This window comes from Anser brachyrhynchus (assembly GCF_964034855.1).
Source record: "Anser brachyrhynchus genome assembly, chromosome: 4".
Classification (NCBI taxonomy): domain Eukaryota; kingdom Metazoa; phylum Chordata; class Aves; order Anseriformes; family Anatidae; genus Anser; species Anser brachyrhynchus.
Window position 1 is genome coordinate 77,219,425 of NC_137698.1, and position 21,643 is coordinate 77,241,067.

The 21,643-nt window shown below is 52.3% G+C and overlaps 1 protein-coding gene across 3 annotated transcripts in view; it reads right to left on the reverse strand.

Annotated features, from left to right (window-relative positions):
- Positions 1-11,822: 11,822 nt before the first annotated feature.
- ADAM33 (ADAM metallopeptidase domain 33) overlaps positions 11,823-21,643 on the reverse strand; it is a 30,465-nt gene continuing 20,644 nt past the window's right edge. For 2 of the 3 annotated variants that reach the window (XM_080592088.1, XM_080592086.1), the window contains exons 14-24: positions 21,243-21,438; positions 20,067-20,175; positions 19,358-19,562; positions 18,395-18,472; positions 17,397-17,505; positions 16,824-16,974; positions 16,078-16,168; positions 15,071-15,316; positions 14,570-14,733; positions 14,011-14,028; positions 11,823-12,963 (exon numbers count right to left, since the gene is read on the reverse strand). In XM_080592088.1, coding sequence (XP_080448214.1) covers positions 12,912-12,963; positions 14,011-14,028; positions 14,570-14,733; positions 15,071-15,316; positions 16,078-16,168; positions 16,824-16,974; positions 17,397-17,505; positions 18,395-18,472; positions 19,358-19,562; positions 20,067-20,175; positions 21,243-21,438 — 1,419 coding nt within the window. In that variant the 3' untranslated portion in view covers positions 11,823-12,911. The remainder of the gene's footprint in view (positions 12,964-14,010; positions 14,029-14,569; positions 14,734-15,070; positions 15,317-16,077; positions 16,169-16,823; positions 16,975-17,396; positions 17,506-18,394; positions 18,473-19,357; positions 19,563-20,066; positions 20,176-21,242; positions 21,439-21,643) is intronic. The other variant, XM_080592087.1, reaches the window with a different exon arrangement.

Below are 21,643 nucleotides of genomic sequence, written 5' to 3' on the forward strand. Positions count from 1 at the left end.
AAAAAAACAGGGAGGTTAGCTGCTTCTCGCCCCGGGTTGCCACTGCTTGAGGGCTGCACACGGAGGCAGCAGGCACAAAGCCGCGGGCGACGGCAGCTGCTTTCAAGTGCAGCCAAAGCTCAGTAGAAAATGGGGAATGAGACCCACTGATTAGACTGACAGTTAACTCAAAGCCTGTCTGCGGCCCCGCTTTGCCAGGATGTTTTTGTGCCTCTTCTTGAGCGAAGCTCATGGCCAGGGTAAGAGTTTATATCAGACCTGGGCACAATTCAACCTGATTTTGAAGACGACAAGCCCAGCAGCCCGTGTTGGGGTGCATTTCCCCCTGTTACCTCCGTTCTCCCACTTTTCCAGCCCTCTTCCACCTCAGCAGGACGTCCCACCTCTGCTGAACCACTTCACTCCACACAAGAGTCTATTGTTAAATATCTGTCCCTTTTGACCCAGGGCTAACACAGCTTTTGCTGATCCTTAGCACCTGTAAAGACTGAGAGGTGCCAGTACCTTCATGAAGCAAGAAAAATAACTTCATCCCCATCACCATTCCCTCAGCAGAGAAACTGAGTCATGGGCAGGGAAAAGGACGTTCCTAAATTCACCCAGAAAGGGCAGGGGTAGTGCTGGCAGATCATTATTTAACCTAAAGACACTTGGGACCTTAAGACGTATATCTCTTCATTTAATATGAGGGCTTGCAATAGTTTCCCAGCTCCAGACACTTGGTTTGAGAAATGCATTTGGATTCACACCTCCTGAGCTTGGATCCTCTCCTTTTGGAGGCATTTCTTATCAGTAACAACAGCAAGGAGACCAGGGACATCTGCCTCGAGGTCCCAGCCATCTCCAAACCTGTAACCTTAGCTGCTGTGACAACCCCCATGGGATGCAGCATGGATATCTGCCCAACCATCCTCCTGCTGGCAGGGGTTCAGCCCCAAATGTCCCCTGCTTTAGGCTACTGGTTTCACAGCCATTGCTGTACCTACAGCCCAGACAAACCTGCCGTGCCCATTTAAAAGGTCTCAGAGCTCCTTGACCCACTTGGGAAAAAGGAACTATTCACACATGGTTTTGGGTGAAAACACCTTAAAAGAAAGCCCTCTCCATGCATTATATATCATCTCCATCTGGAATGTGGCACATGCACATCAGTGCCCACCAGACCCATCTGTATCTCAGTAGGATCCAACAGGTGCATTAGCAAATTCACATCCCTCTTCTTTCCATTCAAAGTCAGGGCTTTTACAAACGATTTTCTTCTAATTGGCTTTCAATACAATGTCATCCAAAACCCATTGGGTACCTTGGGAAAAGGAGCCTGAAAATCTGAGCTCTTGCTGAATTTGCACATTGCCCTGGGGGACTGACCCTGCTCATGTCTCGAACAGCTGGTTAACACCAGAAAGATGAAAAAATCCTTCCCTGCCAAAACAGGGTTTAAATGGCAGTGTTTCTGCTCATCCCCATGGCATCAGGGATGGTGACTGTGGGGCGGGGGGGGCATGAAAAGCTCTACGATTAAGTGATTGAGCTGAAGAAATACGTTTTTTGGACCTATCTGAAAGGTATACTTTTCAATTTCTCTCTGGTAAATCATTTGAACAAAATAAGTCCATTTTGTTTACCTGGGAACTTTTTTCCGTTTAAAATAAATACTTCTGTGTTTTAAGTCGAAGTGAAGCAAGTGAAATATTGTTTCAAAGGGAGATGTTAAACTGTTTGGAGAGAAGAAAAAAAAAATAGTTAAATAGAAGCTTTTCTTTTCAAAATGGTCTGTTCTGGTTATTCGGACCCAAACAATGAACCAAGATTGATATGAAACCTCAGCATGTTGCAGGTGACCTGAAAGTATACCTTTCAGTGTAAAAAGTTCCATGTGAAAATGTTTCCCTGGCTCCAGCAAAGATTGTTTCAGGAGCAGAATCAGGATTCAAAGCTTGGGCCACACAGTTTAATCCACTCCCCCCAAACCCAGCCAAATCCTCTTTGAGCACGACCAGGGTGGAGGAGAAGGGGGGGCAGAGGCATCTGCAAGGGAAACACAAGAGCAGCCTTAGAAGGCTCTGGCATCCACTTAACTTGAAAATGAGAAAGAAAGCAATGAAAGACCAGGACAATTAGATCCTGAGTTGCACAGACCTTTCCAAAAATGAAAGACAGCAAGGGGAATTAATGGGCATAAATGCAACCCAGTAATTAATTGATAAATGGCATTAGAGAGTTTTCTAAAGAGGAAGAGTCCAACGTGACTTATCTTCCCGGAGGCAGAAGACAATTTCGCCCTCCTTTCACCTTGTAGATAAGGACAGAGAGCAGGAATCTTTGCTTTCAGAGGCTTCAGAGGAATCTGGAAGTTGAAGACAAAAGAGAAAGGAAGGAGCCCCATGTGATGGGAGGGAGGAACACGGCGGGCTGTTGTTATTGACTGAGCTCCCGAAGCCGGAGAAGAGGGGTATGCAACTATTCACCACCAAATAATTCCCCTTGCAAGGGTGGGGGACCACTTCTGTTGGCTCACCCAAGGCCAAGTTCTGCTGCGGGATCTCCGTCTCCTTGCCTTGCTGTCCCCACATCACCTGTAAGGTCACATCTGTGCTTCACCCCAGCCACGATGCCCAGCCAGCCCCCTCCCAGCTAACCCGAAGCACCCAGTTATCCCGAGACACCCTGCAAGCAGCTACGCCACTGCCGTTCCCCAGAAATGCACCAACGGTATTTTCAAGGCTGAATAAGCCTGAAAATTGAAACTCCTCCCCTGCTAGACACATTATTAACAATATATTGAATCCCTAGGCAGGATTAGCTGATGGATGGAAACACACAGATCTCAGTACCTGAGTGTAGGTGTCTGTGCTCCTACAGTCAAGGCAATGGAGACCAAAGACCCTCTCCAGTTGCCTGAACGTAGGCATCTTGAGATGCTGAAGGGTGTGGAAGACATCTGCAGAGCCTCCTGGAGCAGCACACAGAAGACACATCAGTGATGCCGTACGTGTAAAACCCAGATGAGCGGTCCCAGGAGAGACCAGGAGGCCAACAGGGACCAGACAAGGGCCACGTTACCCTGAGCTGGTGTTGGAACCAGGGTCCAGCTTCGTGATTTGCACAGAGTCCCTTGATTCTCACACAGCAGTGGCTCTGCCCTGGTTCATAAACCACCCACCCAGACTGGTCCTGGAGCACATCCATGTGCTGCCCGGTACCACTCCAGGTACGGGGATCTCAGCAGAGCACCAGGGAGAGGACCCAAAGACCAGGAATTTCAGAGTGACCGTGACAAACCCTGTCATTTTCCCTGACCTCTTAGGAGGTAGACACAAGCATGAGAGGAGCTGTGAGCCTGCAGGGTCCGTTCTGCTGGAGCTGCCTGGTTGCCCCTGCCCCTAACTGGGGCCTTCCCCTGCTCCTCCTGCGGCTGTATTTGTGCAGGGTTCCCCTCTGAAACCATTCAGAATTCACCTCTGAACCATGCACGAGGCTTTTCTCTGCTTGGAAAGAAAGGTGTCACAGTGCATGCTCAGGTCTTGTTCCTATGTGGACAACAGGGATCAGCTACGACGTATTTCTGCTCCTGGGGACGCAGACCTTGGCTCCCCCAACCCAGGAACCATCTCTGATCCCACTGGTGATGGTGATGGATTAAGGCCTACAACTGGGAAGCCCTGAAGTATTTATCTGACACCCTAACCCTTCCCGGAGCAGTTCTTCATCTCTCAGTCCCGCTGGGAGGCAGGCAGAGAGAGCAGCACAGCAGCTATTCGCTCCTGTCGGGAAAATAGGTGCAATCTCCGGCCAAGGTGCCGAGCCAATTCAGCGAAAACCTGCACAATCGCCCTGAGCCGAATCAATAGCCCCCCGGCTTCATCGCTGGAACAGGTCACCAGCTTATCAAGGGAGAGCCAAAATAATTCACGGGGTGCTTGCGGTTTCTCCGTCCTTGCAGACGTGTCATTGAGATCCCATTAAAACAAAGCCTGCCATTAAAGGTGCACGGACGCGCGCGCGGGGAGCGAAGGAAGGCAGAGGAAAGAAGGAGGGAGCTGGGTGTCCTTTGGGGTCATGCAATCTAGCAGAGAAGCCATTAATGCCACGAGATGACAGCAAGGCAAAACAAGGCAGCACGTTAAGCGCCCGGCGCTGCCGAGCCCATCAGCTGCCCCCCTCGTTCTGATGCTGTGTCGGCGCAGCGTATAATCATCGAAATTGGTATTCTGCTGCAAATCATCCCTCTCCTGCTTTCACGCCGGGCTGAGTTTTTCTGGTCATTAGGGATCAAGGAGAAAGGACAGAGTCCACCTAGCATCAGTGCTTGCACAAAGCCTGCTCGGCCCTCCTCTTTGCAAGCGGGGCCCTAGATGCAAGAACTCCCCTTGTAGCTGTAAGGAGGGGAAGGGTGATCTTATTTTGGAGGTGGATGGGGCACAGCTAGCAGTGGGCTAGATCTTCAAGGTATTGGGGTTCGGTCAAAGCAGATCTGTGATGGTAAAAATGTGAATCACCACCAGCAGAGCTGGAACAGCCCCATTTTAGCATGTGGCACTGAGGTTAGAGCTGACCTAGAGGGGCTGACTAAGTGCAGTCAGCCCCTGAATTTTCCTGGTAATAAAAAAGTTTCTGAGCCCTTCGGAGCTCAGTGGAGGTCCTTTCCAACCAGCCCCTCTGGGATTTTTGGGAGTGGATGAGATTCTTCTTCTGCAAACCCAGAGAGGGCCTTGTCCCACCCTGAGGTCAGCAGCCCCCCAGGATCCCCATCAGGGGCAGCTTTCACCCTGGGGTGGTTTTCAGCAACCCCGGGGCCATTCCTGGGCTCTCAGGGGGAGGCCAACATCGCAGTCACTGCCTGGAACCCCTCCAAGGAGCTCTCTGCACGTTATCAAGGTCCAGGTGGCAGTGTCTGGACTGAATGTGATGCTGCTGAGACCACTCCACGGCCAAGGGGCCAGCAGGTCACAAAGCTCTTCTTACCCCAGCTTTTGTCTGAATGATGGTGGAGACGCAGCACAGGGCTGGTGGGCGCCCAAAAGGGCAGTAACGCCACATTTAGTTGCGTTCTCCCATCCTCAAGGCCAACCACAGGATATTCCCAGTGCACTGCAGGACATCGGAAAGGGACAGCATCATCTGGATGCTGGGGATGGCCTGGTGTCAGCTCTGCAAGCCCCACGGAGGGTCCTGACCTCCTGCTGAAAATACAGCAGGGCTCGATTTGGCTATGTTCAGGGGCCTGTTCTCTAACAAGACACATGAGAAAAGCTATTTCCCATACCAGAAAACAATGTGTTTTCTGAAGTTTAATGGAGAATTTTCTCCAGCCAATTGTTTTGTGTGTTTTTTTGTTGTTTTTTTTTTTTTTTTAAACTGTTGTGCATGTCACTCAATGCCAAGTATTTCAAAGTGTGTCATCGCTGATTTCCTTTTGTCATTAGCTGCCAGGTTTGGGGGGTGGTTCAGAGCTGAGCCAGATGAAGATCGGAGGCAAAGCTGACTTGATTAAGACTGTGTTTTGAAACCTTTCTGCATCTTGTTTAAATTGATTTTCTTCTGCTTCTTCTCTAAAGGAGAAGAAATAAAAATAATAATAAAAAAAATAAAAAAGAGCTCCATCAAAGAGAACTGAGTTATTTTCACTGCTGGTATAAAACCGAAAAACATGCAAAGACCAAGCTGCATGACTGCTGCTAATGAAGTGCCCAACTGCAGAGCTCCACAGAGGCAGGCCACGGGAACGGACACTAAAACCTCGACTCGGTCCTGAGATGCTTGCCAGACAAAAGCCTCACGCGCAAAACCCTCCTAGGAAAACCTCTGCTGAGAAGACAGCACGGTGAAAAAATCATGCCAAGAATGGTTTGAAACTGAAAGAACGACTAAAGTCGGTCTTGCAGTCATGGAAAGGGCAGGCAGGGGGACCAAGCCCAACAAAATGAAGAAGGAAAATGGTTGAAAAAACCTAGCTGTTGCTTTTATGCCAAGGGGAAAATCAAGCTGTTTATCCAAGCCATGGCTCAGTTTGGATTCACTAAGCACAGCCAGCAGAGCAGCTCGTCAGGCTGGACCCTGTCCCTTGGGCACCTCTAGGATTATTTGGTGTTTGGGTGCTGCTTTAGCCCAGCAGAAGCCAGGTGCCTCGTGTTGCAGTTTCCCTGGATAACGCCTGTACCTGGGGTCCTGCATGGGTTCCTGGCGCACAGCCACAGCTTAGGTCCTGCCCCAACGCTCACATTTTGGGGTTGAAGGCTTTAGGATAGCAGGAGCAGTTTTAATGGGATCACCATGGGGGAGCAGCTGCCGGGTGCTGGAGACCCTCTGTGCCATCCATGGGGCTACACGGCCACAGCACTTGCAGCAGGACGACTGGTGTTAGCAGGATTTTGCTGTGAAACCAGAGGGTAAATTCACACCTTTCTAGAAAATCAGTCTGAAGGCTGCATGGAGTCGATCCAGTTGGGAATGGGAAGGTGGCTGCTCTTAAATGAAAGGGGTCTTGCAAGGGTGGGAGCACTTTCTTGTTCCTCATACAGCAGTGATTGCAGGAATAGCTGGCTTTTCACGGAGAAAGTGGGTGTTGGTGCCTAACTCCTCATCTAGACATTTAAAGGTACCTCTAGGGCAGTCCTTTTGCATCAGTGTTATCCAAGACGTCCTAAAGCCTTCTGTCTTTACTCCTTCTCTACCAACCACAGCCAGAAGCAGGGTGAGCAAGAAAGGAGCATCCTTGGTTGCGGTGAGCTGCAGAGATGGTTCCTTTCCAGCTCAGTCCCAAAAGCTGTGTCTGTACCAGTGAAATGAATTCTGGATTGAACTCACACTGCTGAATTGTTGGTGCCTTCTGGCACAAATTTGGCCTCATCATGGTCCCATAAAATTCATGCATGGGTCATCCCATCAGCCCAGCAGAGAGTTTGCTGATGGCCACTTGGTTTTGCAGGTAGGGGAATTTAACGACACGATGAAGACTGCTGTGTCCTTTAATGACACGACGAAGACACTGGCCTCGGGACCTTGGGGAATGAAAGAAGCAGCAGAAATAGCAATAAGGCGCCCTCTGTCCCCGGACAAGTGTCCCACCAGCTCTCCCTGTTCACCACCCAGTGCTCTGTGGCTGTGGGATGGCCACAAGCCCACCCGTCCTCCTGGGCACCGTCAGCATGATTCAGCCCCTGGTCGGTCATTGCTGTCTTCTGCAAGCATCTCATAGCATGTCATCTCTGGTCACGTTGTGAAGCGGGCTGTGAAAGCACCCTGAGGTGCATTTCTCAAGGCAGCAATGTGGGGAGCTTTCGTTAACCAGCTCCTTTGTTTATGGACCTCATCTGGTGGCAGGAGCAGGACACCCGGCTCTCGTGCGGTGGGTTTGAGGCCACGTGGTGTTGTTTTCCCCTCCAATTCCACAACTTCCAAATTCCTGATTTTATTTCTTTGAAACACTTTGGTCACCTCAGCTGAGCATCTGGGACTAAAGAAAGCTCCTTGAACACATTTTCTGGTATCCAGGTACAGCACCCCCTCGCTCACCTAAATTCTTCAAACCCCAGGGGACGGCAGGAGCAGTTTCTTTGCATCCAGATGCCACATCACTGGGAAGCCACAGGACAGGGTTCCTCCTCAGCTCCAAACGCTGCCTAAACATGCACCGATTTCTTCATTTATTTCCCTGAGAAATGATTTAAAACAGAAAGGAAAGTTGGCACGGGGGAGCCGCATCCTGCTTTGACGCTGCTGACACAGAAGTGCTCCATCTCCGAGCTGGCTTTGTACTTCTTAGTGCCGGGACTTGAAAGACGCTTCTTTAAAAAAATCCTTGGAAATTAGAGTGATACGGCATCAGCTTTAGGCAACACTTCAGTGACAGCACTCAACAGGACCCCAGCCTTCAGCGTGTGTGTGTGTAACGTTATAAATTTATTTCCCCCTGCATATATAGAAATGTTGACGCAGGGAATTAAAATCAAGCTGTGCTTCGTACTTTCATTTTTAATGGGACCATTCTTGGCTCCAAGGAGAGATCTATCAGCCCCGCGAACGGCAGGAGCGGGCGGGGAGAGCGATCGCCTTCTGCCAAAGACAAAAAAAGTAAAAGGAAAGAAAAGGTGCTGGAAAATGATGAATGGTTCAACGTCCTTGGCTGCAGGAGCCTCTTCATTAACCGCCTCACTGCCTTTTTTCTTCACTTTTTCCTTTTTTTTTTTTTTTTAGGGGGGGTGGGGGGGATGTTTTTCCCAAATCAAGGGAAAACAAAAGGCTCTTGCAGCTCTGTGAGTTGCCTGCTGGTGGCTGCCTGGTCCCAGCTCGGTCCCTGTCCCCCCTCATCTCTCCCCTCCAGGACGCAGCATTGCATGAGAAAAACAAAAGGAAACTGTTTTCACGTTGGCGATGTCACTGTGCTGTGCCCCAGGGGATGGGGACAGGGACGGGGCACACCCAGAGGTACCTACGAGCGTGGTGCATGCTGAAATTCAGGCTCCGGGGAGCCAAGGACACTTCTTGTCCCGCGGTGGCTTCTCAGTGCACTCCAGAAAAGTCGCCCAGTTTCTGCAGCTCGCTGGAAACCTTTCAGCCACGGGGACTCTCTGCTGCTCCCCTGTTGCTTTGACCTTCTCCCATGTCCACCTGCATCCCTTGGAGAGCCCAAGAAGGCCAGAAGCCCCTGGAGCTGCTGTGGGTCCAGATCTGGTCTCCTCTTTGTGTGGGTCCCATACCACAGGGCAAACGGGGAAGCCAAGGCGTGGGTGGGACAGCAGAAGGCGGCTGCTTTCCACCAAACCAAGGGGAATTGAGGCATGGGGAGATGCCAAGACTTGCTCCAGGGCAAGGAGCCCGTGTCAGCTTCACCACAAGCACGGTGGGTGACAGCGAGCCCCGAAGTGGGCAGGGGGGCACAGTGCTGAGTCCCTCTGCGACCTGAGCTCGGTTCGGCTCTGCAGGGAAAGCAGCACGTCCCACTGAGCCTGCAGCTATCCTGCAGTGAGGCATCCACGGAGCCATGGTGCCCACCTCCCAGCAAGCCACAACCATCCCGCCTCAAAGACGGGACCTAAAGCAGCCCTGGTGTCCTGGCCGGGTCTGCCTGGAGTTGTCACAGGGGATAAGAAGCCAGCTGTAGCCCCCTGAGCTGTTTTCCTACAATGTCACATCTCCTCGGTCACCCCCGGGAGCAGAACGGGGCCAGAGGAGCCCCATCGGCTCAGCAGGACCTGTCCCCAGGCTCAGGCTGCGCCTGTCGTGCCACCTGGATCTTTAGTTCGAAGGAGGACACGGCGTTAGATGGAAGCCTGGGAGATGTTTAAACACCCCCACGCACACTCCTACACCCCCTAATCAGCCCCGCTAGGAGTGAAAGCATCCAGAAAGCCCAGAGGCCCCTACTAATTTCGTAGCAGGCTGGATCACGAGCTCTCGGTTTCACTGTTTGCAAAGTGCTTGACGTGCAGGGACCCCAGGAGCCTTGACGAGAATGTTAATGGAGAGGAGATGCAGCAGGAGAAGAGCAGCAGTGCAGAGAAGGATGGAGACACCCCTGGGGATGGCCCACCCAAGGTATTTCAGATCAGCTTCTCCCCCATTTCATTTGCACAGGACCTGGAGCATCTCAGTGCAGGAGGAAGAGGGAGAGCCAAAAATCAGATGGAAACTGGGGAAAACATTTGCATCACCGGGAAGAAGATGCAGAAGGATACTCCCCAGGCTCTCCGTCACTGGCAGGCTGAAGAATGTAAGGGCGGCTATACCAGGTCAGAGCAAAGAGCTCCCTGGAGGTGGTGGGTTTCAGCACACGTTTCCAAAACCACAGCCCCAGGTTCTTCCAGACCGGCGGGGAAAGAGTGAGGCTCAGCCTCCCAGCAAGGGCAGCGGTTTGTGGACACCCCCAAGAGATATCCAGGCCAATGCAGGATGGATTGGCAGGCCACCAAAAGATGCTAAAGCAGGTTGTTCTCTGCGGTGCTGGGCTCCACCTCGAAGTGCACACAGGGACAGACATCACATATTAGTTGGATAATCCAGCAGCAAACCTGGGATGAGCCTCCAGCCCCCCAAGGTGATACAGGTCTGATCCCCTGCCCCAGACTGAGCCCTCCAGAGCTTAGAGAGGCCAAAAGACATTTATGGAGCAGATGGGACCGTGGTGCTGGTCTCATCGCCTCGGTTTTCAATGAAATGGCTGAGCCAGGACCACCGTTGCGGGACCCTTCCCCTTCCCAGGCAGATGAAGAGCTTCATCAGGAAGTGGCACAGAGAAGGGCTGTGGTTTTTCAGCTCTCGTTTTGCTGTCGCTTTCTGAATGTACCCAAACTTGTAGCGAAAATTAAGGGGAAAGCCCCCATTTGGATGGACTTCGGGCTCAGCAAGCCACCAGAGGCCCAGCACATGCTTTCAATGGGATCGCAGAGGATGGCTGGGGAGGGAAGATGCAAGGAGAAAAGCTGCTCTCCAGGCTCTGGTCCCTGGAACATCCCGCAGAGCCCCAGGGGAAGGCTGAGCACGGATTTCTGGTCATCTGCTGCCATCTGGTGTCGGCTCAGCACCCCAAACCCCCCCTGCAGGAGCGACTCCCACCAGGACTCAAGCCACAAAGTGCCCACCCCGAAGTAAGGTGGGTTTTGACAGCAGCATTGGCATCCCTCACTTCGCATTAAGCTAAATGCCCGAGTCTTCAGGAAATGTTTTCCAGCCCCTCCCCAAACCTTCTCCAAGTGTTTAACCCTCTGCTGACACCTACACCAGGCAGGAGGACAGGCAGAGACGAGGGTCTCCCCTCTCCAGCACTTCTGTAGGGTCTCCTGCCAGTCTGACCATGCCAGAAGTGCTTGGGATTTCACAGAAAAGAACGGGACCCTGGGCATGTTTAGGGACCTGGTCATTTAACCTCTGGAGGAGGGCTGAGAATGACCCCAAGAGGTCCCTTTCAGACTAAACAACCCTGTGATGTTGTGACTTGTTATCGGTTACGGGAGCTGCTGGAGCCTACAGCCTGCCTGGGTATCTACCCACCAAGAAAGATGTGGAGGTACTGGAGATGCCTCAGGGCAGAGCCATGAGCAAGAGCAAATACTTCAAAAATAAAAATAAAAATAAAAATAATAAAAATAATAAAAACAATAAAATAAAATAAAATAAAATAAAATAAAATAAAATAAAATAAAATAAAATAAAATAAAATAAAATAAAATAAAATAATAAAAACAATAAAATAAAATAAAATAAAATAAAATAAATAAAATGAAATAAAATAATGAAATAAAATAAAATAATTTAAAAATAAAATAAAACAATAAAATATAAATAAAATAATAAAATATAAATAAAATAAATTTAAATAAAATAAAAATAATATAAAATAAATAAATAATGAAATAAGATAAAATAATTTTAAAATAAAACAATAAAATAAAAATAAAATAAAATAACATAAATAAATAAAATAAATTTAAATAAAATAAAATAAAATAAAATAAAATAAAATAATAAAAAACACAAACATGAGCATGGACAGCTTAGGTTAAAGTGGACTTAACCACAGCCTGCAATTAGCAGCCCGTTTTGTAGTATTGGGGTTAATGAAACACCAGAAGGGTTTCCTGAGGGTTGCCCCTGAGCCTACACCCCAAGTAACCTTGACATTGGTCAGACACATCTCAGAAAGCCTTGTCCTGGGTCTGACGGGATCTAAGCCCGGGTAGCTGATGTGTCACACACGGCTGGACCCCCTGATCCCGGGTTTAAGGACGGACAGAGGGGCTCCAGGGGTGCCCGTTTGTGCCGGCTGGGGGCAGACCCCGAGCTCGGGGAAGGTCTGAGGCAGAAACCAGGCGGAGGAGCCGGGGCGCTGTACAAAGGCATCGTTCTCGTTTCACACCCTGACAGCCGCGCGTCAAGTCACGGGGAAGCGGCACGGAGCAGTCCTGTGCGGGTCAACAGCACCTTTCGTATGAGGATTGTAAAGCCCTGTCGAGACACCAGTTTGCTAAACCTCACAACACCCCTGTGAGGTAGGTACATTACCCCCCCATTTTACCGACGGGGGGAACTGAGGCACAGAGAAATGCAACGGCTCGGCCGAGGCCTTTGGGCAAGCCTTTGGGCAAGCGACATGGGCAGGAGGCCTTCCTGCTCTCGTTCCTGGCTCGTGGCTCCATCCCCGTGGGGACAGCAGTGATAGCAGCTCACAAAGCCACTTCTGGGCCTGCAACGTTTTTGAAGGGCTCCTGAGCCCCTCGAAAGCACCATGGTAGCCAGCTGCCACCAGCGCCGCAGGCACGAAAACCATTTCTCCTTCCAGGTACGGCCCCGGGATCGTCACTGGGTTTTCTTGGAGGGGGCCTGGAGGAGCCGGAGAACGTGGAGCCTTCGTGGCCATGCCCCAGCACTGTATGGCACGGTCCGAACTGGAAACCATTCTTCTCTGAAGGCAAAAGTCTCCCCGGAGACAATGCCCAGCATTGAACTCTGGTGGCAGCGGGTGGCAGGGGATGTCACCAGGCCCAGAGGAGAAGGAGGAGGTAGCTAGGAAGATATTACACAGCTTTTGCTGCCACCGTCGTCAGCATCTTGCTTCGGTGTTGGATGGACCTCAGGGCACCCCGACCAGCCCATGTGCAATGTCAGGAAGAATTAAAGCTGGGGGGGAACCTGGCAAGGAGGCGATCCCCAGAGCTGTGGTGGAGGTCCCACCAGCCCACCGCAACCCTTAGTTGTATCACGGTGCCAATTTTCCCCTCTCCTCCCCCTGCCACCACAGTTTGTGTGCTGAGTACTTGTTCTGTCTTATAAAAATAGTCCTCTGGTATCAAAAAAAAAACAAACAAAAAAAAAACAAATGAAACAAGAGAGGAATAAAAGTCCCCTGTCACCAGCAGCAGTGCAAATCAGGAGAGCCAGCTCAGGGAGGATGGGCTTAAGGTGTCCTTGGTTTGTCACTTCTTCGAGTGGAAGGAGGTGGATTGGACTTTGATGGCTGGGACAGGCCTAGAGCAAGAAAAAAAAGGGAAAGGAGACGACTCATTAGGGTGCAGAGAGACCACACATCCGCCACCCCCATCACAGCCAGCCTTCCTCAGCTCAGGAACGCAGAGCTGCTGCTGTCTGCGAGATCAGAGGGACCTGCAACTGCCACGGTCACCCCACATCCTCCCTCACAAATATCATCCCAGCCTGGGTCACTGGGTGCTCTCTTTTGGTGTATACTTAAAACACTGACAGGAGACAGAGTCCACCAAAGCACGTGGTGGCACCAGGCGGTAACCAGTGGTGAGAACTGGGCGCCCACCTGTGTGGGAGAGATATCCTCCAGGGGCTGCTGCTCTCCCATTCCTGAGAACAACCGGAGTGGTTTGTTCACTACCAGAGACGGCCCCGAACCAGCCATCCCAGTATGAACCCTCATCAACTCATTAAATTTGTCGCCTCACCCAACCAGGAAGGAGAGTGTTTCCCTCCCTTACATATTGGTGGTGACCAGTACTGAATCAGGACCAGGACGTGGGTACATCCAGCTCCCCAGCACATCTGGTCCTCACAGTCAACACTTTCTGACACCATTTAAGAATAGTACGGCCGGGGACTGCTCCCAGTGGGCAGCAAGGCCAGAGCCACCTTATCTGGGGAGGGAGCCAGGTCTGGTTGCAGGGATGTGCCAAATTTTTCTTGTTTCAGACCAGAGAATGGGCAGAAGGGACAAATTGCAGGGACTGAGTTACACCAAGAAATTTTGGGGCATACTCAGCCTCCTTGTGGTGGCAACTACAAAGGCATAGGAATCTAAAATAGCTTAAGAAAGGCAGAGCTGTAATTAGACCATCTGGGGATGAGGGTTAGCTTCAGTTCAGCGTGGTGCCTTCCCTCCATGGTTGGATAAGGCCCACGAGCCTGGCTAGCAGGAGGGGATGCAAAAACATCCACTGACCCATTTTCCTGAGAATTTAGCATGAGCTGAAAGAATTTCTTTAGCTATGATACTGTAAAGGACCGAGACTGAATCTCCCAGCTCCAAACTGGGAGGTGTCTGTGACTCACCTTTGAGGTGGCATCGGCCTGTAGGGAAGAAAGTTGAAAGAGAGCATCACTGTCCGTCCCTGTACTCCCCTGTCTCCCAGCAGCAAACCAGCAGCCCCCTCTGTGCTTGAGGACGAGGAGCCACACGCACTCATATATCACAGAATGGGTTGGGTTGGAAGGGACCTTAAAGATCATCTAATTCCAACCCCCCTGACATGGGCAGGGACATCTCAGGTTGCTCAAAGCCCCATTCAGCCTGGCCTTGAACACTTCCAGGGATGGGGCACCCACTAAAGGCTGGCATCTCCCTTAATTAATCCAAACCCTACAAAAACCCAACGGCGTAAGGACCCAAAATCCCAACCTTGGTCACCATTGGCCGCCATTGACCAGACCCTGCAGGTTCGGGCCAGGCATAGAGCCGCACACCCTAGGTCATACTACAGATGAGGGCACAAGGAGAAGCCCATAGCACACCATGCTGACATTTGGGGTGTCCCACGGGACCCCTGCTGTGGCTGCCTGCAGGACCCCAGCTGTGGAGGGAGGTAGCTCAGCTCCTCTTCTCTCAACTTACTTGAACGGCCTCGTAGGGTGGCTCGTGGTGCTTGTACCCGATGCCTTGAAGTTGGTAGGAGGGACCATGACCAGCAGGGTCTGTCCGTGTGCAGGAGGCAGCTCTTTGGCCAGAAGAGGACTTCCAGGCAGCGGCCGACGAGGCGGCTGGTGCTTTGGGCCGACCTGGGATCACAGAGAAGACCCTTAGAGGAGCCTACACTGGCATCCTACAACCCTCCAAAGCACAAGGGGAGAGACAAGATCCTTAGAGGAGCTTCCAGTGGCATCCTACAACCCGCTCTGTCTTGCTGTAGAGCTGAGAGGCTTCAAGGCATACAACAACCGTACCCAAACTACCCTAAAATATTCCCATCATCTGCTGAGCTTTCTTCACCATTGCAACAGATTCGTTTCTTAGGGTGGCATGACAGCTCCTTAATAGTTCCCAACCCGACAGAGCCCCAGGCAGCCAAAAATGAGGAATTTCTATGAATACAACAGGAAACTCAGCCACACTCACCAGCGGGGTCCTCACGGGGCTGCAGGGAAGAGGTTTCTTCGGAGGAGGCAGTTTAGCTTGGGAGACGACCGTTTTGGTGGGGATCATGGGCGATTTGCTGGCTGGCAGAGGTGGCCTGGCAGGCTTGGGGTCCCTCGGGCGCGGGGGGATGGAGTGAGGCGGGGGACGAAGCGGGTGGACGATGTTGACGGGCTGGGGGCCGGGATGGTGAGCGCTGGGTTTGGGAGGGAACGTAGCACGCGATGCCTGCGGGGATGAGAAAAGGTCATGGAGGAAACCCTCAGGTGCATTTTTCTGGGTGCTGAAAAGCAGATGCTCCCGCAAGGTCTGGGTGCTAGGGAGTCACAGCACTCCCTGTCTATACCCTATACAAATATATTACCTATATATACCCTATTTGCCCTATACCCTATATAAATACCCTTGACAAGAATAGAGTTTTTATTCCACTCTCTGGCACAAACCTTTCACCATCCCACACAAAAGCTGAGCACATTTGCTCCTCGCTAACCACAAGAGAGCACGCAGGGAGAAGAAAGGTACTCAGGAGACCTGGAGCGGGGCCAGATCTGGGGAATTAATCTCAGGTTTCTACCAGAACGAATTAGAGATGAGAGATATCAACCATTCTGCCCTGCTTTCACGTCCTGTGGCCAGGCTCAAAACCACCACCACTCTTTCTTTGTAAATTCTGCCTCAGGCTTACCCACCCCGAGGACACTAGAGATGCAAAAGCCACCAGCAGGACTGCAGAGCCCCTGCCAGGCTTTGCCATGGGGATAGGGCAAATTCCCTGCAGAGACTCCTAGCAGTCACCAAAGGTTTTTTAGGTAAGCAGAGCTCAAAAGACTCACTTTTAGCAGGGATGCTTACTACTGCCCTAGGGCTCACCCCAAAATAACATGCAAAACCAGCATGGAGCTGGCCCTGTTACTAGAGGGAGATGTGGTCAGCCACAAGTAACAGGACCGGGGAGGAAAAGAAATGGAAGTTGAGTCATTACTTACTTTGTTAGTGTAGCTGGAGGTGGAAATGTCCCGCAAGGTGAAAGCAGCTTTGGAGTGGCCACTGGTTGCCTTCCGACCAAAGGCTTTGTTCCTGCCCGGGATCAAAAAAGTAAATCACAGAGGGCAAAATAAAGCAACCATCCTTGCAACAGCTGCCTCCCAAAATGCTGCACGTCAGCGAGGTCCTGTCTCCACAAACAGACAGGGAAATATCCTGCAGGTCTGGGCGAGCAGGGACAAAAGTCAGTCCTGAAATAATGAGGGGATGGTGGCATTTCTGAAGTCACTAGCAATATAAAAGAAGGTGCTCGTCTGGCTCTGGGTTTTTTATCTCAAATGCTTGCAGGAACTCTAGGGTAGGGGGGTGTGCCTAGGCTGGGAGAGGAAATAATGAATATTTAAATTCTGTGCTCATTTAGAGCCCTTCCAGCTCTTGCAGCCTGCTAGGAGCAGATGGCACGGAGGCTGCTCGGTACCAGGCCACCTTCATCATCGCTATCTAGGGTCACACTGTCCAAGGGATCATTCCTGCCTCTGCTCAGGAGAGATCTGAAAGCCTCGGGTTGTCCCCAGGAGGAGCTCTTTGTATTGCAAAGCAGGTTTCATACCACTCTGAAGCAGGTCCTGTGCTCCCCCTGCTCCCCCACAACTGTTCCTACCAGGCTGGCTGCTGCCAGGGGCAAGAAAATAAGGTTTCAGGGCCCCACTGGGTCCTCAAGAGAGAGATGTTAGGACGTATCACCCACCGGTACGTCTCCTGGCCCCTCCTCCTCATCTCCTTGATCCATTTATTCAGGAGCGAGTTCTCCCGCCGGTACCAGAAGTAGATGCCCATCACCAGGGCCGGGAGGATGAGCAGGAAGATGAGCAGAAGAGTTATTAAGATGGCTTCATGATCTGTTAGGGAAAGCACAAGGATGAGAACGGGGCTGGGACGGCTGGCAGCCTCCAGGTTTGCTTTGGCTGGGGCTAAATCCAGAGCATGGCTCTGCTCGATGCAAACACTGAACCCTTCTGCCCACTCCCAGCCACCCAGGCTCGAGACACCATTGCTGCATCACCACACCTCCAGAAAATGGAGCAGTACATCTGCTGGCCTCTGATAAAACTGGAAGGCCACCAAGCAGCCACGGAGCCTGCCTGAACAATCCCAAGGCAGCACACATTTGGGAACTGAGCCGTCGCCAGCTTCATCGCCCCGTCTCCCCGTCGTGTGGCATCGCCCCAGCCCCAGCAGCACCACGAGGTGCCAGGACCAGATGATTTGAAGGTCTCTTCCAACCTTAATGGCTCTGTGATTTTATATCTCTAGGACTCACTGTCGTGCTGCACGGGGCCGCTGTCCACGCTGCCGCCCAAGCCTGGCTTCTCGCAGTAGGGGGGAGCCCAGCCGGCGTTGCAGTGGCAGTTCTTGTTGCTGTTGCAGACCTGCAGGGAGAGAAGGAGGGCTGGAGACCACCAGGGACACATGGAAATGATGGTCCAACGGGGGTGAGATCAGATGGCAGGAGTCTGGGCTGAAGGAGCTTAGCCCCTGTTAATATTCCCCCCTGGGACATCACTTGGATCGTGGCTATGTTGGACTCAAATCTGCGATTGCAATGTACGGAGATGTTTTCTTGCTGGCATGTTTTTATCCCTGCTCTTTGCAGAAACCTTGCAGACAGGCATCTTACAGCTTCAGTTTTCGCACCAATGGCCTTAATACTTTGTGTTAGGGCTAGAAGTTTGCTAAACATCTTCCCCTTGGGGTATGTCCCACTAACCCACAGCGTTTCTGAAGCCGAGACTCCAAGCCTTAACAATGCTGAGCGCTGGGTGTCGTACCTATCACCTTTTTCTGCATAACCCAGCAGCGCTGTTTGTTGTCTCCTTATCTGACAAAGCCATGGCCTAGGGAGTCCTCATCTGCAGGGATCAAATCTTTGTAGCCTTTAAGCATTGGACAATAGTGGCTTTTGCTATTCGCTGAACCACTTCCCTGCATTTCTGCAGTCCCAGTTGTGTTTCTGTCCATTGCTTTGTTCTCAGAGGGAACAGGCACCTGCTCTGAGCTCTGAACGCTCTCCAGTTCAAGCCGGACCCTGATCCAAATTTTGCAGATGGTCGTTACATCAAGAATGCTCTTCTCCCTCTAACTTGGACACAGATAAGCAAAGACCTCAGCTCAGTCTCACCTGCAGCTAGCGTGAATGTGAGCATTACGAAAAGCAGATGCCCCGCTGTGTTGCAAGGCTCATCCCTGGGGGACATAGCTTGGTTTTGCTTAAGGATCTGAGCTCATCTCGGCAGCCTGCTGTAGGTCTTAGAAACTCACCCCATGGCCATTGCATTGGGAAACACACTTCTCCAGCTCAAAAAGGGAGGCATTTTGGCACCGGCGGTCTTTGCAAACCTAAAAGAGAGACGAGAAGAAAAGGTTAGGAAGGGCCTGAGAGACAGGACAGCGATGTTTGGCTTCACAGATAGGATTCTGGAAGGGCACTGAACGTTGGAAAAAGCAAGTTGGATAAGTCACATTGTCCCAGGGCAATGCATTTCTCCCTGGTTTTCAGCACAGCCCAGAAATCCTCTGCCCTCTTCTGTCCCGTACTGCTCAGTGGGGACCATCCACCTGCCACCCACCTCCCTCCCCTGACACCCACCTTCTGGAGAAGGCATTTCCCATCCACCCCAAAAAGCAGGTTTTCAAAAACGTCCATCTTTTCTCATGAAAACATCAACATTTTGGCTTCCAACCCAACCTGGGAAGAAAATTTCGCTAGGAAAATGCCAAACAGCAGAGGCTGTATCTGCCCGGCCAGCCCGGTCTGGCACGCATCCCTGCTCCCAGCCCATCCCCAGCTGAACTGACCCTCTGAGAAGCACTTGGAGATGCAGGGGCTGTGAAGGAGACACGCTCAGTTAGCAGCATCTGTTTGTATCTATCCAAATAGATACCTCCATTCCTAACAGCTTTCCTGGGGGAAAATGTATGTTCATAGGAGGAAGCCTCTGCCATCAAGTCCTGGGGCAGGCAGCCCCTGCTGTGGTTGCTCTACTTTTCATTAATGGGTAAATTAAGATGGAAACCAAACTGAGGAGGGCTTGGTTGCCTATGCACAAGCATCAGGCAATGCCTACAAATGCCACAGCTAAGATGTCATCAGGGAAATATCTGGAAATGTGGGGGAAATCAGGTACAGTGGCCTGGCTACCACGTGGAGAGCATCCACAATGGGACAAGAGCCAAGGAGCTGATCCCCTTTAGGAGACCCCAGCCCTAGGAAGAGGTACTCACCATCCCATCCCCACATTTCGTCCCCGTCATCACCAGCCCGGGGTCAGAGAGGTCTTCCTCGTCGTCCTTCGTGGTGTACACGTAGGTGCCCCGGCACTTCACCTCCCGCCCGTTGAAGCGGATGGTGGTGTCGATGGAGACGGTGTTGGTCCCCTGGGGCTTCTTCGCCGAGCTCTGGCACTGGATCTTGCCGCACATGGCATCCCTAGGAGCAGGGCACAGCCGAGATGAAGGCAGGAGGAGTGGGGACCGGCTGCCCTATCCTTGCTGCCCCATTGCCCTCCTGCCTGCTAGCTCACCTCCCTCCGAATTCATGGTCATGGGAGAGGCTCAGCAGGCTCAGAAAGGGCTTAGATAAATCATGGACAGCAGAGATGGCGGGGAGAGAGATGGACAGAGAGGTGCTGGAGGGAACAGGCAGTTCCCCTCTAAGATCACTGCTCTAACAGGGGATACTGGAGCGCACACACTCCTTAAATGAACTCTCCTGCAGATGCTGCCCTTGGTTTTGCCCTCAGGCTGGGCAGGAAGGTGGCACACGGTGTGACGACCTCCCAGCAGAGATGGGGACCAAGCCCAGCAAGGACCTGGTGGCTTCTGAGGCCCAAACCAGAGACATTGGAGGTGATGTTGGAGGTGGGGATGCAGCCCTGCCAGCCCCACTTCGGGGTGGGCGATGGGACCTGCGGGTGATGGATGGGGCACCCACCTCTTGTCACACTTGACGTAGCGCCCTTGGCTGTCCTTGCCGCAGTTGCCATAGGTGTTGCCAGCCATGTTCACGTCCTGGAAACAGGCGTCCGGGGCTGGCCAGGCACCTGTGGTAGGGGGAAGGTCTTGTAGGCAACAGGATGGGGAAAGCAGCCAACAGGGAGAAACCCCAGGACTGGGACCAGCTGGATGTTTGCGGAGAAAACGCACTGGGGAATTCTCCTAGAGAGACTGCTGGGGGTGCTGGGTGAGGGACAGCACAGGAGGGATGAACCCCCCTTTGTGCTGGGGTCCTGCAGAGGATGGTGGCCCTGGGGGGGTATTTTGTCCCCTCTGTTCCTGCTGCAGCTCTCCTGGCCCTGGGGGTGGCAGCGCCACTGTGCAAACGGGGACAGGGAGCTGGGAGCTGCCTGGGCTGGGAGTTGGGGGGTGTGGGTGTAAATGGGGTGTCTGGGGTGGGCACCGCAGTGTGCACAGGGTCAGGGTGCAGTTGTATGTGGCATGGGGCCATATGCAGCATGGGGACCGTGCACAGGGTATGTCTATATGAGCTATAAGCAGCCTGAGGGCTGTATGCAGCCTGTGGCCACATGGAGCGAGCGAAATCCCAAAGCATCTGGCCACGAGCAGTGTGGAGGCGATGCACATCCTGCCAGACACAGCACCTATGGGCCATAGGGTCTGTAGTGGGGGCCATACACAACATATAGGCTAAAACTAAAGCACAGGGGGCCATACACAGCACCACACGCAGCACTGAAGCTGGAGGCAGTCCTGAAGCTCTAGCATGGGCTGCAGTGCACCGTGGAGGTGACTTTGCAGCGTACGGAGATGTGCAGCATGGGGACCAAACCCAGGATGAGGGCTGTATGAAATGTATGGGCTGAATGCAGTGTGGGGACCACCCGCAATGGCCTGATGGGCTGTGCACAGCGCAGGAGCAGGCACCTACGAGTGTGCATGCACAGCACCCCCAACCCCACATGTCTGCCCCGTGGATGCTGCCCCCAACCCTAATGGAGACAGCAAACACCCTCTGCTCGCTACACTCCGGCCCCACAGGAGGGCAGGGGGCTCGGGCACCCCTCGTACAGATACAACGCTGACCCCCAGCGGGGCTCCTGCTCCATCAAGGGGCCATGAGGATGCCCGTGGAGGTAGGACTGGGGCTCACCTGGCCCCCAGAGCTGGACACACTGCTGGTGGTGGGTCATGCACATGCCGTTGTTGCAGTACGCCTCGCCGTAGGCGCAGGACGAGCCGTCCAGCAGGTACACGTTGGCCGGGCAGTAGGGTGAGGCACCCGTGCAGTATTCGGGGAGGTCACAGGATCCCGCTGCTTCCCTGCAGGTCGTCCCAGCCACCTTCAGCTGCCGCGGGAGGAGAGAGAAACATCAGCACCCACAAGAAGTAAATAGGACTAACTGGGACAGACGCTGCCTCCTGGCACAGCGTGGGGCCAGAAACCATCTGTAATGTCCCCTCTGGGACTGTGAGGGGCTATCAAGATACAAAGACAGATTTTGTGGCTGGAACCCAGCCACAAAGCAGCCATCAGAGACTCCCCTGAGGACA